This window comes from Mustelus asterias, chromosome 1 (assembly GCF_964213995.1).
Source record: "Mustelus asterias chromosome 1, sMusAst1.hap1.1, whole genome shotgun sequence".
NCBI lineage: Eukaryota > Metazoa > Chordata > Chondrichthyes > Carcharhiniformes > Triakidae > Mustelus > Mustelus asterias.
In genome coordinates, this window is record NC_135801.1 from 95,334,545 (window position 1) to 95,350,541 (window position 15,997).

At 46.3% G+C, this 15,997-nt stretch overlaps 1 protein-coding gene across 3 annotated transcripts in view; it reads right to left on the minus strand.

The window, feature by feature from the left end:
* Positions 1-15,997, minus strand: part of dhx15 (DEAH (Asp-Glu-Ala-His) box helicase 15) — a 131,365-nt gene that overhangs the window by 5,967 nt on the left and 109,401 nt on the right. For all 3 annotated transcript variants that reach the window (XR_013498267.1, XM_078215485.1, XM_078215484.1), the window contains exon 13: positions 14,983-15,152. Coding sequence is in view for 2 of the 3 variants with exons in the window: in XM_078215485.1 (XP_078071611.1) it covers positions 14,983-15,152 (170 nt within the window). In the remaining variant the exon portion in view is untranslated. The remainder of the gene's footprint in view (positions 1-14,982; positions 15,153-15,997) is intronic.

Consider the following 15,997-nt stretch of genomic DNA (forward strand, 5'->3'; position numbering starts at 1 on the left):
TACTTAAGAGGGAAATCAGGAGGGCTAAAAGAAAACATGAGGTTGCTTTGGCAGACAGTGAAGGAAAATCCAAAGAGCTTCTATAGGTATGTTAGGAGCAAAAGGATAGTGAGGGATAAAATTGGTCCTCTTGAAGACCAGAGTGGTAGACTGTGTATGGAACCAAAAGAGATGGGGGAGATACTAAATGGTTTTTTTGCATCCGTATTTACTGAGGAAACGGGCATGACGTCTACGGAAATAGGGCAAACAGGTAGGGAGGTCATGGAACCGTTACAGATTAAAGGGGAGGAGGTGCTTGCTGTCTTGAGGCAAATCAGAGTGGATAAATCCCCAGGACCGGACAGGGTATTCCCACGGACCTTGAGGGAAGCTAGTGTTGAACTTGCAGGGGCCCTGGCATACATATTTAAAATGTCAGTATTCACGGGGGAGGTGCCGGATGATTGGAGGGTGGCTCATGTTGTTCCGTTGTTTAAAAAAGGTTCCAAAAGAAATCCGGGAAATTATAGGCCAGTAAGTTTGATGTTGGTGGTGGGCAAGTTACTGGAAGGTGTGATAAGGGACAGGATCTGCAAATATTTGGATAGACAGTGACTTATTAGGGAGAGTCAACATGGCTTTGTGCGTGGTGGGTCATGATTGACCAATCTATTAGAGTTTTTCGAGGAGGTTACCAGGAAAGTGGATGAAGGGAAGGCGGTGGATGTTGTCTACCTGGATTTCAGCAAGGCCTTTGACAAGGTCCCTCATGGGAGGTTAGTTAGGAAGGTTCAGTCACTGGGTATACATGGGGAGGTAGTAAATTGGATTAGACACTGGTTCAATGGAAGAAGCCAGAGAGTTGTAGTGGAGGATTGCTTCTCTGAGTGGAGGCCTGTGACTAGTGGTGTGCCGCAGGGATCGGTGTTGGGTCCATTGTTGTTTGTCATCTATATCAATGATCTGGATGATAATGTGGTAAATTGGATCAGCAAGTTTGCTGATGATACCAAGATTGGAGGTGTAGTGGACAGTGAGGAAGGTTTTCAAAGCTTGCAGAGGGATTTGGACCAACTAGAAAAATGGGCTGAAAAATGGCAAATGGATTAAATGGAATTTAACGCAGACAAGTGTGAGATATTGCACTTTGGAAGGACAAACCAAAGAAGAACGTACAGGGTAAATGGTAGGACTCTGAAGAGTGCAGTTGAACAGAGGGATCTGGGAATACAGGTACAGAATTCCCTAAAAGTGACGTCACAGGTGGATAGAGTTGTAAAGAGTGCCTTTGGTACATTGGCCTTTATAAATCGGAGTATCGAGTACAAAAGTTGGTGTTATGGTATGGTTATATAAGGCATTGGTGAGGCCGAATTTAGAGTATTGTGTACAGTTTTGGTCACCTAGTTACAGGAAGGATGTAAATAAGGTTGAAAGAGTGCAGAGAAGGTTCACAAGGATGTTGCTGGGACTTGAGAAGATGAGTTACAGAGAGAGATTGAATAGGTTGGGACTTTATTCCCTGGAGCGTAGAAGAATGAGGGGAGATTTGATAGAGGTGTACAAGATTTTGATGGGTATAGATAGAGTGAATGCAAGCAGGCTTTTTCCACTGAGGCAAGGGGAGAAAAAAACCAGAGGGCATGGGTTAAGGGTGAAAGGAGAAAAGTTTAAAGGGAATATTAGGGGGGGCTTCTTCACACAGAGAGTGGTGGGAGTGTTGGATGAGCTGCCGGATAAAGTAGTAAATGCTTTTAACATTTAAGAAAAACTTGGATGGGTTCAGGGATGAGACGGGTGTGGAGGGATATGGTCCAAGTGCAGGTCAGTGGAACTCGGCAAAAAATGGTTCGGCACAGACAAGAAGGGCCAAAAGGCCTGTTTCTGAGCTGTAATTTTCTATGGTTCTATGCACTTCAACATAGATTTCCTATCAAATGCTAAGCTGATCAGATGCAAGTCAACGTGTAACTTATGCCTGTTTAGACTAACTGCTGCCAGATAGAAATATTGATGCAGGAAGCAAGGAAGAGGAGGGAGACTCGTCTGCAAACTGCTATTGGACCATGGGGGCAATGGAAGGAAGTGGCCATGCAGTACAGAATGATTATTACCAGGTCAGACAAAGTGAAAAGAACTTATCCCACCTACCAAGAATGTACATTACTAAGCCTTTTACTGACCCCTACTTCACACTGTTCCTATCCCTCAATGGTTCATCATTACACTCCTCCTAGTTTGGTGGAGAGAGTAGGGGTGTTGTTGGGAAATTCTTGGGTAGCTGGGTTCAGAAGGGCAAAGGGTAAAAAGCCACTGAAATATTGGCCATTTTCAAGACCATGGCTTTGTATTTTCCTGCAGAAAAATGTCCTAAATGACAGAAGACAACTCCTAAAAATCCCCAAAACCCACTGGTCTGGCATGCTCAATTAGTATACCTAGTAACTCTGTCTTCATTTACTATCTTCATTTACTGGAGCACACAGGCAAATTAAACTGAAGTCCCAAGCGTATCAGTTAATTCCCAAGAAATGATTAAGTGTCATTTTGGGTGAGAAAACAGATGTGATTCACGCTGACATGTCCAATGTGAATCAGATCACAATCTTCTCACACTTTGTCATTTTTGGGAGAGGAGTGAGTTTTGCATCAGTTCTGAGAGGGGTGGAGCCTAAACATGCCAGCAAGCTCCACCCGCTTCATGACTTGGCAGGTAGGATTAAGGAAAACCCTAAGGCGTTCTAGAAGTATGTGAAGAGTAAAAGGATGAGACGTGAAGGAATAGGGCCTATAAAAGGTGAAGGCGGGAAAATCTGTACGGAACCAGTAGAAATGGCAGAGGTGCTTAATGAGTATTTTGCCTCGGTTTTCACAGAGGAGAAGGACCTGGGTGGATGTATTGCGGGCTTGCGGTGGACTGAAAAGATTGAGTATGTGGACTTTAACAAAGAGGTTGTGCTGGAATCTTTGAATGGCATCAAGATAGATAAGTTGCCGGGTGGCACGGTAGCACAGTGGTTAGCACTGCTGCTTCACAGCTCCAGGGTCCCGGGTTCGATTCCCGGCTCGGGTCACTGTCTGTGTGGAGTTTGCACATTCTCCTCGTGTCAGCGTGGGTTTCCTCCGGGTGCTCCGGTTTCCTCCCACAGTCCAAAGATGTGCGGGTTAGGTTGATTGGCCAGGTTAAAAATTGCCCCTTAGAGTCCTGAGATGCGTAGGTTAGTGGGATTAGCGGGTAAATATGTGGGGGCAGGGCCTGGGTGGGATTGTGGTCGGTGCAGACTCGATGGGCCGAATGGCCTCCTTCTGCACTGTAGGGTTTCTATGATTCTATGGGTGCGGATGGGATGTTCCCCAGGTTACTGTGGGAGACGAGGGAAGAGATTGCAGAGCCTCTGGCGATGATCTTTGCGTCGTCGATGGAGACGGGAGAGGTGCCGGAGGATTGCGGATGTGGTTCCTATTTTCAAGAAGGGGAATAGGGATAGCCCAGGAAATTACCGACCGGTGAGTCTAACCTCAGTGGTTGGTAAGCTGATGGAGAAGATCCTGAGGGACAAGATTTATGAGCATTTAGCGAGGTGTAGTATGCTCAAGAATACTCAGCATGGCTTTGTCAAAGGCAGATCGTGCCTTATGAGCCTGGTGGAGATCTTCGAAAATGTGACTAAACACATTGACGAAGGGAAAGCGGTAGATGTGGTTTATATGGATTTTAGCAAGGCGTTCGATAAGGTCCCCCATGCAAGGCTTCTAGAAAAAGTGGGAGGGCATGGAATCTAAGGGGCTGCTGCCCTGTGGATCTAGAACTGGCTTGCCCATAGGAAGTCATGATGTGGAGATGCCGGCGTTGGACTGGGGTAAACACAGTAAGAAGTTTAACAACACCAGGTTAAAGTCCAACAGGTTTATTTGGTAGCAAAAGCCACACAAGCTTTCGAGGCTCTAAGCCCCTTCTTCAGGTGAGTGGGAATTCTGTTCACAAACAGAACTTATAAAGACACAGACTCAATTTACATGAATAATGGTTGGAATGTGAATACTTACAACTAATCCAGTCTTTAAGAAACAAAACAATGGGAGTGGAGAGAGCATCAAGACAGGCTAAAAAGATGTGTATTGTCTCCAGACAAGACAGCCAGTGAAACTCTGCAGGTCCACGCAACTGTGGGAGTTACAAATAGTGTGACATGAACCCAATATCCCGGTTGAGGCCGTCCTTGTGTGTGCGGAACGTGGCTATCAGTTTCTGCTCAGCGACTCTGCGCTGTCGTGTGTCGCGAAGGCCGCCTTGGAGAACGCTTACCCGAATATCAGAGGCCGAATGCCCGTGACCGCTGAAGTGCTCCCCAACAGGAAGAGAACAGTCTTGCCTGGTGATTGTCGAGCGGTGTTCATTCATCCGTTGTCGCAGCGTCTGCATAGTTTCCCCAATGTACCATGCCTCGGGACATCCTTTCTTGCAGCGTATCAGGTAGACAACGTTGGCCGAGTTGCAAGAGTATGTACCGTGTACCTGGTGGATGGTGTTCTCACGTGAGATGATGGCATCTGTGTCGATGATCCGGCACGTCTTGCAGAGGTTGCTGTGGCAGGGTTGTGTGGTGTCTTGGTCACTGTTCTCCTGAAGGCTGGATAGTTTGCTGCGGACAATGGTCTGTTTGAGGTTGTGCGGTTGTTTGAAGGCAAGAAGTGGGGGTGTGGGGATGGCCTTGGCGAGATGTTCGTCTTCATCAATGACATGTTGAAGGCTCCGGAGGAGATGCCGTAGCTTCTCCGCTCCGGGGAAGTACTGGACAACGAAGGGTACTCTGTCCACTATGTCCCGTGTTTGTCTTCTGAGGAGGTCGGTGCGGTTTTTCGCTGTGGCGCGTTGGAACTGTTGATCAATGAGTCTAGCGCCATATCCTGTTCTTATGAGGGCATCTTTCAGCGTCCGGAGGTGTCTGTTGCGATCCTCCTCATCCGAGCAGATCCTGTGTATACGGAGGGCTTGTCCGTAGGGGATGGCTTCTTTAACGTGTTTAGGGTGGAAGCTGGAGAAGTGGAGCATCGTGAGGTTATCCGTGGGCTTGCGGTACAGTGAGGTGCTGAGGTGACCGTCCTTAATGGAGATGCGCGTGTCCAAGAATGCAACCGATTCCGGAGTGTAGTCTATGGTGAGCCTGATGGTGGGATGGAACTTGTTGATGTCATCATAGAGTTGTTTCAGTGATTGTTCACCATGAGTCCAAAGGAAGAAAATGTCATCGATGTATCTAGTGTATAGCATCGGTTGAAGGTCCCGTGCGGTGAAGAAGTCTTGTTCGAACCTGTGCATGAAGATGTTGGCATATTGAGGTGCAAATTTGGTCCCCATGGCTGTTCCGTGTGTCTGGATGAAGAACTGGTTGTTGAAGGTGAAGATATTGTGGTCCAGGATGAAGCGGATGAGATGTAAAATTGCATCTGGAAACTGGCAGTTGTTGGCGCTGAGCACTGAGGCCGTTGCAGCAATGCCATCGTCATGGGGGATGCTGGTGTAGAGTGCTGAGACATCCATTGTGACGAGGAGCGCTCCTGGTTCAACTGCTCCATGTGTGCCGAGTTTCTGTAGGAAGTCCGTCGTGTCGCGACAAAAGCTGGGGGTTCTTTGTACAATGGGTTTCAGGATGCCCTCGACATAGCCGGAGAGGTTCTCGCACAGGGTCCCATTGCCCGATACGATGGGACGGCCGGGTGTGTTTGCCTTGTGTATCTTCGGGAGGCAGTAGAGATCTCCAACGCGGGGAGTACGTGGGATGAGAGCACGGAGGGTGTTCTGAAGGTCCAGATCAAAGGTCTTGATCAGAGTGTTGAGTTGACGGGTGTGTTCTTTGGTCGGATCTGCAGGTAACTGTCTGTAGTGTTCCTCGTTGAGTTGTCGGTACACTTCTTTGCAGTAATCCGTTCTGTTCAGTATGACGATGGCCCCTCCTTTGTCTGCTGGTTTGATGACAATGTTGCGGTTGGTCTTGAGAGCGTGGATGGCGTTACGTTGTGCTTGGGTGATGTTCGGGGCTGTCTTGTGAGTGCGGCTGATGAATTTGGTGTTGACGCACCTCCTGACGGCTTGGGCATACATGTCAAGTCGAGGGCAGCGGCCTTCCGGAGGAGTCCAATTCGACTCTTTCCTCTTCGGATGCACTGCGGATCTCTCTGTCGGCTGTTCCGGTTCATTGGCTGTCTCATTGTGTTCGTTGTTGGCCTCTTGGGGTTTGTGGAAGAACTCCCTCAGCCTCATTTGCCTGATGAATTCCTCTGTGTCTGCTGCGAGACTGATGGGGTCTATTTTGGTGGTGGGGCAAAAATTAAGCCCTCGGCTGAGAACTTCGATTTCATCTGGTTGAAGTGTGTAGTCGGACAAGTTGACAATGGACTTCCCTGCAGTGGTACTGTTTTCTACTGTGGTACCGGAGGAGGCTTGGTTGCTGCTGGTGGTGATGCCGAGTTTCTCAAGTTTCCTGTTCTTGGTATGCATGTAGATGGTGTAGTTCCTTTGTCTCGTCTGCTTGGCAGAGTTTCGCAGCTGGTCTGCGTCCTGAGCGCAAGTTGAGAATATGGATTCGATCTTGGTTTCCAGGCTGCGGCGTTTGCTGTAGAGTTGGTGTATGAGGTGGTTGAGGAGGGTGAGAGAGGTGCGACGGCAAAGTCTCTCAGCGTAGTCGGTGTTATAGGTTGACTTGAGTGGGTTCGTGATCTGTAGTCCTTTCGGTATCTTGTCTGCTTTCTTGCATCTTTGTAGAAACTTGATGTCTGTGTCGATATGCGCGAAAGAGTCGAATTGGACTCCTCCGGAAGGCCGCTGCCCTCGACTTGACATGTATGCCCAAGCCGTCAGGAGGTGCGTCAACACCAAATTCATCAGCCGCACTCACAAGACAGCCCCGAACATCACCCAAGCACAACGTAACGCCATCCACGCTCTCAAGACCAACCGCAACATTGTCATCAAACCAGCAGACAAAGGAGGGGCCATCGTCATACTGAACAGAACGGATTACTGCAAAGAAGTGTACCGACAACTCAACGAGGAACACTACAGACAGTTACCTGCAGATCCGACCAAAGAACACACCCGTCAACTCAACACTCTGATCAAGACCTTTGATCTGGACCTTCAGAACACCCTCCGTGCTCTCATCCCACGTACTCCCCGCGTTGGAGATCTCTACTGCCTCCCGAAGATACACAAGGCAAACACACCCGGCCGTCCCATCGTATCGGGCAATGGGACCCTGTGCGAGAACCTCTCCGGCTATGTCGAGGGCATCCTGAAACCCATTGTACAAAGAACCCCCAGCTTTTGTCGCGACACGACGGACTTCCTACAGAAACTCGGCACACATGGAGCAGTTGAACCAGGAGCGCTCCTCGTCACAATGGATGTCTCAGCACTCTACACCAGCATCCCCCATGACGATGGCATTGCTGCAACGGCCTCAGTGCTCAGCGCCAACAACTGCCAGTTTCCAGATGCAATTTTACATCTCATCCGCTTCATCCTGGACCACAATATCTTCACCTTCAACAACCAGTTCTTCATCCAGACACACGGAACAGCCATGGGGACCAAATTTGCACCTCAATATGCCAACATCTTCATGCACAGGTTCGAACAAGACTTCTTCACCGCACGGGACCTTCAACCGATGCTATACACTAGATACATCGATGACATTTTCTTCCTTTGGACTCATGGTGAACAATCACTGAAACAACTCTATGATGACATCAACAAGTTCCATCCCACCATCAGGCTCACCATAGACTACACTCCGGAATCGGTTGCATTCTTGGACACGCGCATCTCCATTAAGGACGGTCACCTCAGCACCTCACTGTACCGCAAGCCCACGGATAACCTCACGATGCTCCACTTCTCCAGCTTCCACCCTAAACACGTTAAAGAAGCCATCCCCTACGGACAAGCCCTCCGTATACACAGGATCTGCTCGGATGAGGAGGATCGCAACAGACACCTCCGGACGCTGAAAGATGCCCTCATAAGAACAGGATATGGCGCTAGACTCATTGATCAACAGTTCCAACGCGCCACAGCGAAAAACCGCACCGACCTCCTCAGAAGACAAACACGGGACACAGTGGACAGAGTACCCTTCGTTGTCCAGTACTTCCCCGGAGCGGAGAAGCTACGGCATCTCCTCCGGAGCCTTCAACATGTCATTGATGAAGACGAACATCTCGCCAAGGCCATCCCCACACCCCCACTTCTTGCCTTCAAACAACCGCACAACCTCAAACAGACCATTGTCCGCAGCAAACTACCCAGCCTTCAGGAGAACAGTGACCAAGACACCACACAACCCTGCCACAGCAACCTCTGCAAGACGTGCCGGATCATCGACACAGATGCCATCATCTCACGTGAGAACACCATCCACCAGGTACACGGTACATACTCTTGCAACTCGGCCAACGTTGTCTACCTGATACGCTGCAAGAAAGGATGTCCCGAGGCATGGTACATTGGGGAAACTATGCAGACGCTGCGACAACGGATGAATGAACACCGCTCGACAATCACCAGGCAAGACTGTTCTCTTCCTGTTGGGGAGCACTTCAGCGGTCACGGGCATTCGGCCTCTGATATTCGGGTAAGCGTTCTCCAAGGCGGCCTTCGCGACACACGACAGCGCAGAGTCGCTGAGCAGAAACTGATAGCCACGTTCCGCACACACAAGGACGGCCTCAACCGGGATATTGGGTTCATGTCACACTATTTGTAACTCCCACAGTTGCGTGGACCTGCAGAGTTTCACTGGCTGTCTTGTCTGGAGACAATACACATCTTTTTAGCCTGTCTTGATGCTCTCTCCACTCCCATTGTTTTGTTTCTTAAAGACTGGATTAGTTGTAAGTATTCACATTCCAACCATTATTCATGTAAATTGAGTCTGTGTCTTTATAAGTTCTGTTTGTGAACAGAATTCCCACTCACCTGAAGAAGGGGCTTAGAGCCTCGAAAGCTTGTGTGGCTTTTGCTACCAAATAAACCTGTTGGACTTTAACCTGGTGTTGTTAAACTTCTTACTGTGTTTGCCCAAAGGAGACAGAGAGTGTGTAAAGATGGGTCTTTTTCTAAATGGAGGTCGGTCACCAGTGGTGTGCCCCAGGGATCTGTTCTGGGACCCTTGCTGTTTGTCATTTTCATAAATGACCTGGATGAGGAAGTGGAGGGATGGGTTGGTAAGTTTGCCGAAGACACGAAGGTTGGTGGGGTTGTGGATAGTCTGGAGGGATGTCAGAAGTTACAGAGGGACATAGACAGGATGTAAGACTGGACGGAGAAGTGGCAGATGGACTTCAACCCAGATAAATGCGTTGTGGTCCATTTTGGTACGTCAAATGGGATGAAGGAGTACAATATAAAGGGAAAGACTCTTAGTACTGTAGAGGATGAGAAGGACCTTGGAGTCCGGGACCATAGGACTCTAAAATCGGCCCCGCAGGTGGAGGTGGTGGTTAAGGCGGCGTATGGTGTGCTGGCCTTTATCAATCGAGGGATTGAGTTTAGGAATCCGGGGTTAATGATGCAGCTATACAAGACCCTCATCAGACCCCACTTGGAGTACTGTGCTCAGTTCTGGTCGCCTCATTACAGGAAGGATGTGGAAAAGATTGAAAGGGTGCAGAGGCGATTTACAAAGATGTTGCTTGGATTGAGTGGCATGCCTTATGAGGATAGGCTGAGAGAGCTCGGTCTTTCCTCCTTGGAGAGACGAAGGATGAGAGGAGACCTATTAGAGGTATACAAGATGTTGAGAGGCATAGATCGGGTGGACTCCCAGAGGCTTTTTTCCAGGGTGGAAATGTCTGCTACGAGAGGACACAGGTTTAAGGTGCTGCGGGGTAGGGGAAATGTTAGGGGGAAGTTTTTCACACAGAGTGGAATCGGCTGCCGTCAGTGGTGGAGGCAGCAAACTCAATAGGGTCTTTTAAGAGACTCCTGGATGAGTACATGGGGCTTAATAGGATGGAGGGTTATAGGTAGGCCTAAAAGGTAGGGATATGTTCGGCACAACTTGTGGGGCCGAAGGGCCTGTTTTGTGCTGTAGTTTTTCTATGTTTCTATGTCTATGATTCGTCCCTGAGTGCCCACCCCCTTGGCACTGCCCCTGGCAGTGTCCATTTGCAGTGCCCAACTGGCATTGCCCAGCCACATCCCCAACCTTCGATGGCCGAGCCCCCCCCCCCCCCCGGCCATCACACCTGACCTCCATTTGTTGGAAACAGTAATGAGTCTCACCGGGTTCCCGCTGTGCCCGAGGATCAGAGAATCCTGCAGGGAAAACCTGGCTTGAAACGGACATCGCATAGTTAAATGCCTACTTAAATATGCTAATCTAGTTCCTGCCCTCACTGGGTTGGGACCCAGTTTATGTCCAGGCATGGTGGTTTGGAGAATCCCAACTGGGATTTGCCCCAGTGCTAAACCCCACACCCGCCATTTAATTTCATTTATGAATTGCCTGGGACTTCAAAAGTCCTTAATTCGCTGAGATATCTAATGGTTGTGAAAGGCACTATATAAATGCAAGTCTTTTCCCTTTATCCACCAGAAGAAATAGTTTCTGTTTCTGCCCTATCCAATAACTATTATTTTATGCAGCTAAATTGGTTCACTGCTCAACACTAGCCTCAAGGAAATACAAGCCAAGTTATAACCTACCCTTTAAATCCTAGTATCATTCTGGTCAATCTGCACTGCATCTCTTCCAAAGCCAATATATACTCCTTGAAGTGTGGTGCCCAAAAAGGCAGTACTTCAAAACGATTTCTGACAACTGAAGAATAATTCTCCTCTCAATCCTCATTTCCAACTTTCTCAAAATAAAGAGCAACATTCCATTAGATCTTTTGATTATTTTTTGTATCTGTGTACTCTATGTAGAGATTTGTGGACACAGACAGTCCAACCTCTTTACGACTCCAATTCATGTTTCTCACCATTAAGAAAATATTCTCATTGGCCTTCCTTGAATCCAAAGTGGATAACCTCACTTCTCTGCATTGAACCCATCTGCCAGTTTCAACTGACTTAGACTGACTATGTTGCTTTCTATCTTTCTGCTCCTTCTACACGAGTCAATGCGTCTCCTTACAAACTTTTTAAAAAATACTACTTTCCACTTCTTCAGCCAAGTTAGGTGCATTGGACGTGCTAAATTCTCCCACAGGTGTACCCAAACATGCGCTGGAGGGTGGCGACTAGGGGATTTTCACAGTGACTTCATTGCAGTGTGAATGTAAGCCTACTTGTGACTAATAAATAAACTTTAAAATGTTACGTTATTGATATATAATGGTGAACGGCTGAAGTCCTAGCAAGTGAAAGCAACACTTGGTCACTCTGTTCATAAGATTCCTGTAACTTCTCTACATCTGTCAAACTAACAGGTTTATAGTTTGTTGGCGTTCTCTACCCACACCACCCCCTGCCTGAATCACATTTGCAATTTTCCAATTCAAATAAAAATATCGCACCTTAAATGTAACAAAACATCCCAAGGTCTGTCACAGAAGTGTTATCAAACAGAATTTGATGTAGAGCCACATAAGAATGAAGGCAGGTGACTAAAGGCTTAAGTCTCAAACAGGTAGGTTTTAAGGAGCTACGGAAGTGAGAGATTGGGGGGGGGGGGGGCACAGAGGGGTTTTGGGAGGGAATTTGGGCCAAGACAACAGAAGACAGCCACCAGTGGAGAAATGATTAAAATCTGAAATGCTCAAAAGGCCAGATTAGAGGTGAACAAAGATCTAAGAGTTGTACACTGGAACAGAGCTGGGAGAAGGCGATGAGATGTTCCTTGACCTATGTAGATTAGTAGGTAAAGGGATGATGGGTGAATGGGGCTTCGTGTGAGTTAGAACATGGGTATAAATGTTTCGGATTACTTCAAGTTTAGAAGTTGAGAGGATAGAATGTGTCCAGTGTGTTGGCATAGTCAACAAAAGCATAAGAAAGAATTTTAGCAGTAGACGAGGTGGGGCAATGTAATGGAAACAGGTACTCTTAATGATGTGGATAAATAGTTAGAAGCTCATCTCAGGATCAAATATGACACTAGGATTACCAGCTGCCTGGTTCAGCCTCCAACAGTTGCCAGGAAGAGACATGAAATAGTGTGTGCGGCAAGAACTGAATATTTAGCTGGAGGAAACATCTGCTCATTCTGTACTTGATGTTGGACAAACAATTTAATAACTTAAGAGACAATGGAGGAGTTGAATGAGGTCAATGTTTCCAAGAAAGTTTCTTGTGCTTGGCCAGTGTTTTTTTTCAATGCACGGTATCTACTATTTTATTGCACAGCTCCATGTTTAAGACCAAACGAGGCTGCAGTGCACATGCAGCAGTGTCAATGAAATGGAGAAATGTTTCATCAGCACAGTGTGAAATCATCGTGTTTTAGGATGTAATTGATGGACAGCTTGTTGATGAGAAATAGAAGGGGATCAAGAATAGATCTTGGGCTACACCAGTGGTAATTGCGCAGAAACAGGAAATAAAGCCATTGCTTTGTGTGTTTTTCAGACAGACAAGAATGGAACCAGGGGAGAGCTAGCCTAGCTAGCTGGACCAAGGTGGAAAGCCAATGGTGGAGGATAGTGTGGTCAAATGGCCGAGAAGGACAAGGAGAGACAGAGGATATTTTGATAAAAGTTCAGGCAGACACCTGACTGCAGGGATTCAGATGTTAAGTTCCAGGAAAAATGGACATGGATTTGGGAGACAACAACACATTCAAGGGCTTAGCGCGGAAAGGGGCATTCGAGATGAAGCTGAGTTGGCAAGGATAAACGGGCTGAAGGTCATTTTCTTTTTTTTAAAAAAAGAGTGGTGATGACAGCAGATTTGAAAGAAGTAACAGAATCCAAGAAGAGATGATGATTAACAATATCAGCTAACATGGGGATCAGGACGGGAAGTTGGATGGCCAGCAGTTTAGTGGGAATAGATCAATGGGGTAGGTGGAGAGTCCCATGGACAACATGGGCTCAGAGAGAGCATCCGAGGAGATGGAGGAAAAGTTGGAGAAAAAAGCAAGTTTAGCTGGGGGGGGGGGGGGGGGGGGGGAGAAAGATAACATTAGCTGACATCTGTTGTGGTGGGCTTGGGGAAGGGAGCATCTAAATGGACGTCACTATCTTAATAATGAGCTTCACAGAATAGCTGTTGGAGGGTAGAGCGTTGGAGATGGGGAGAGGGGACTGAAAAATACTGTTTCCAATAAATCTTCTATCCCCAGGTTCATATAGGTTCGGTAGCACAGTGGTTAGCACTGCTGCTTCACAGCTCCAGGGTCCCGAGTTCGATTCCCGGCTTGGGTCACTGTCTGTGTGGAGTTTGCACATTCTCCTCATGTTTGCGTGGGTTTCCTCCGGGTGCTCCGGTTTCCTCCCACAGTCCAAAGATGTGCGGGTTAGGTTGATTGGCCAGGTTTAAATTGCCCCTGAGATGCATAGGTTCGAGGGATTAGCGGGTAAATATGTGGGGGTAGGGCCTGGGTGGGATTGTGGTCGGTGCAGACTCGATGGGCCGAATGGCCTCCTTCTGCACTGTAGGAGTTCTATGATTTCTATGTTCTATGATATAGCCTGGAATATTTAGCATTCATGCACAGGACTACAGGACTCTTGTTTGTGTCATCTAACATATCAGCCTTGATATCACTAAACAGCAGAACAGGCTTGAAGGGTTATGTAGCAAACTCCTGTTCCTTCGTTCTTGTCCTCACTCTATCCATGCTGGATCATCTTTTCCTCCTCACACTTATAGTCGCTGACACTGTATAAATTGCTATGCAGGTCAGTTTTTACTTTCACTCCTCCTTTGTTAACAGGTATTTTACTATTATTTCCTATAACCTTCACAGATCAGTGTATGTTGTCACTATTTTTTTTTTAAACTCTCAACAGTTGTTCTTATCCCTTTCTGTTTCTTATATTCAGATTACCATATATCCACCTGTACCATTTACCCCCATCTTTAACAGGTTTGAAGTGCTTTCTACTAGAGCAATTTCTGCCTGAAGTACAACAAGATGGTGGTCATTAACTTTTTTGCGCTAATGAAACAGAAGTCTGGATATTAATGCTGACTAAACATCATCCTCTCCACAATTTTCCAACACAAAGTTTTATTATTAGCTTCATGTGGCAATGCATTCATAAATAGTCCAAAATCAGTTTTCCCATTGCATTTTCAAACAGCATGATGATATGGATTTTATTTATAAATGCATGGTTTTCTCATCTAAGCAAAGCCCATGCATGCAGAAAAACTAGATCACCATATACACACTTACATTTTCTGATCCCTGCAATCTCATTTGAGTTGAGCCAGAACATGATAGTCAGCCACCACTACAGCTTCACGTAAATTGAACATACAAATGCTATTAAATTACACAGTCTAAGTCATTTAAATGTGATTGATCACACTGTCTGCAGCCTAATTATAGATATTTGGTAGTGACTAAGTATCACAAGTGGATAGTTTTAATGACTATTACAAGAATGCTTCAGGAATGGTAATCAATGCTTCTCTAAGCATTATATAACACATAGGAGACACTTCAGTTGTACAATTTTACCCAAAACAGCTATTTAGCTTTTGCATCAGCGAAATGGCAAGTGCAAAGATTTTGAAGGAAATGTGCATCAACATGACCAAGTCAATTAGTCTTAGTTGATGATTATTTAACCCTTTTTTGCCATATTAAAATCTGCTGTTGACATTTTTCTCAGTTTGGATACAACTCCAGAATGAAGGGAGGGATCAACAATTATTATTTAATTATAGTAAGTAACTAAGTTTGAGCCTGGTTCGAATTATTTTAATTGATGTTGGAAATCTCAGTTTCACGATTCAGGACTGAATGTTCAAAATTAAAAACTTAACTAATGAGGCAGCTTGTAATGAATACAGAATGCTACAAAATCGCAGGACATTACCATTCAGGTTTGATGTCTGTACAGGTGCGGATGTAATTTTTAGTGGTAAGTACAAATTCATTGTAGAGCACCCACTCGGGTTTGTGGTCCAGGACAGTCGAAGGATGAAGCTGCACAACCTGGTTATCTTTCACCGTCAAATAATGGCCTGTGCGTTCCAAGTGAGCCACCTAGAACAAAAACATAGACAGAAAATAGCTATTAGACATCACACAAAGCATTTGAACCATAGAAAGGCTACAGCACAGAAGGAGGCCATTTGACCCAGCTTGTCCGTCAGCCTGACACCCAGGTTGGAGGACACCCAACCTTTGTGTCCCAGGCCAATATCCCTGTAGCTTACAACACTTAAGGTGCAGATCCAGGTACATTTAAAAAACGTTTAGGCTCCATCACCAACTTGTGCAGTGAATTCCAGACAATCACCACCCTTTGTGTAAAAAAGTTCATGTCCCCAGTACACCTATTGCCACTTATCTTGAGTCTATGTCCCCACCTTGTAGAATTCTCCACCAAGGGAAACTATTTTATCCTGTCCACGTCATCTCTTCCCCTCAATTTTGTACACCTCTATCAAGTCACTCCTCAACCTTCTTTATTCCAAGGAAAATAACCCTAACCCATCCAACCTCTCGTCAAAGCTACATTTTTCTAGCCCTGGCAACATTCTTGCAAACCTCCTCTGAACTACCTCCAGAGTAATTATGTCCTTCCTGTAATATGGTGACCAGAACTGCTCACAGCATTCCAGTTGTGGCCTCATCAGTGTTTTATACAATTCCAACATTATATCCTTATCTTTATATTCCATACCTCTGTCAGTGAAATTCTGGTAGATATTTGGGGAGAGAGCAGGTAGGGGTGGTGAGAAAAGGAAAAATCTACTATTCTTTTGAACATTCTTAATGTAAGATATTACATATTATAAATTGAAGTGTCAATTAAACCAGTATTTAAAGGAAAAAGTCAAGTATCTGTGATATTCAGTCACGTGGATGTATTTAAATCTCCTCAG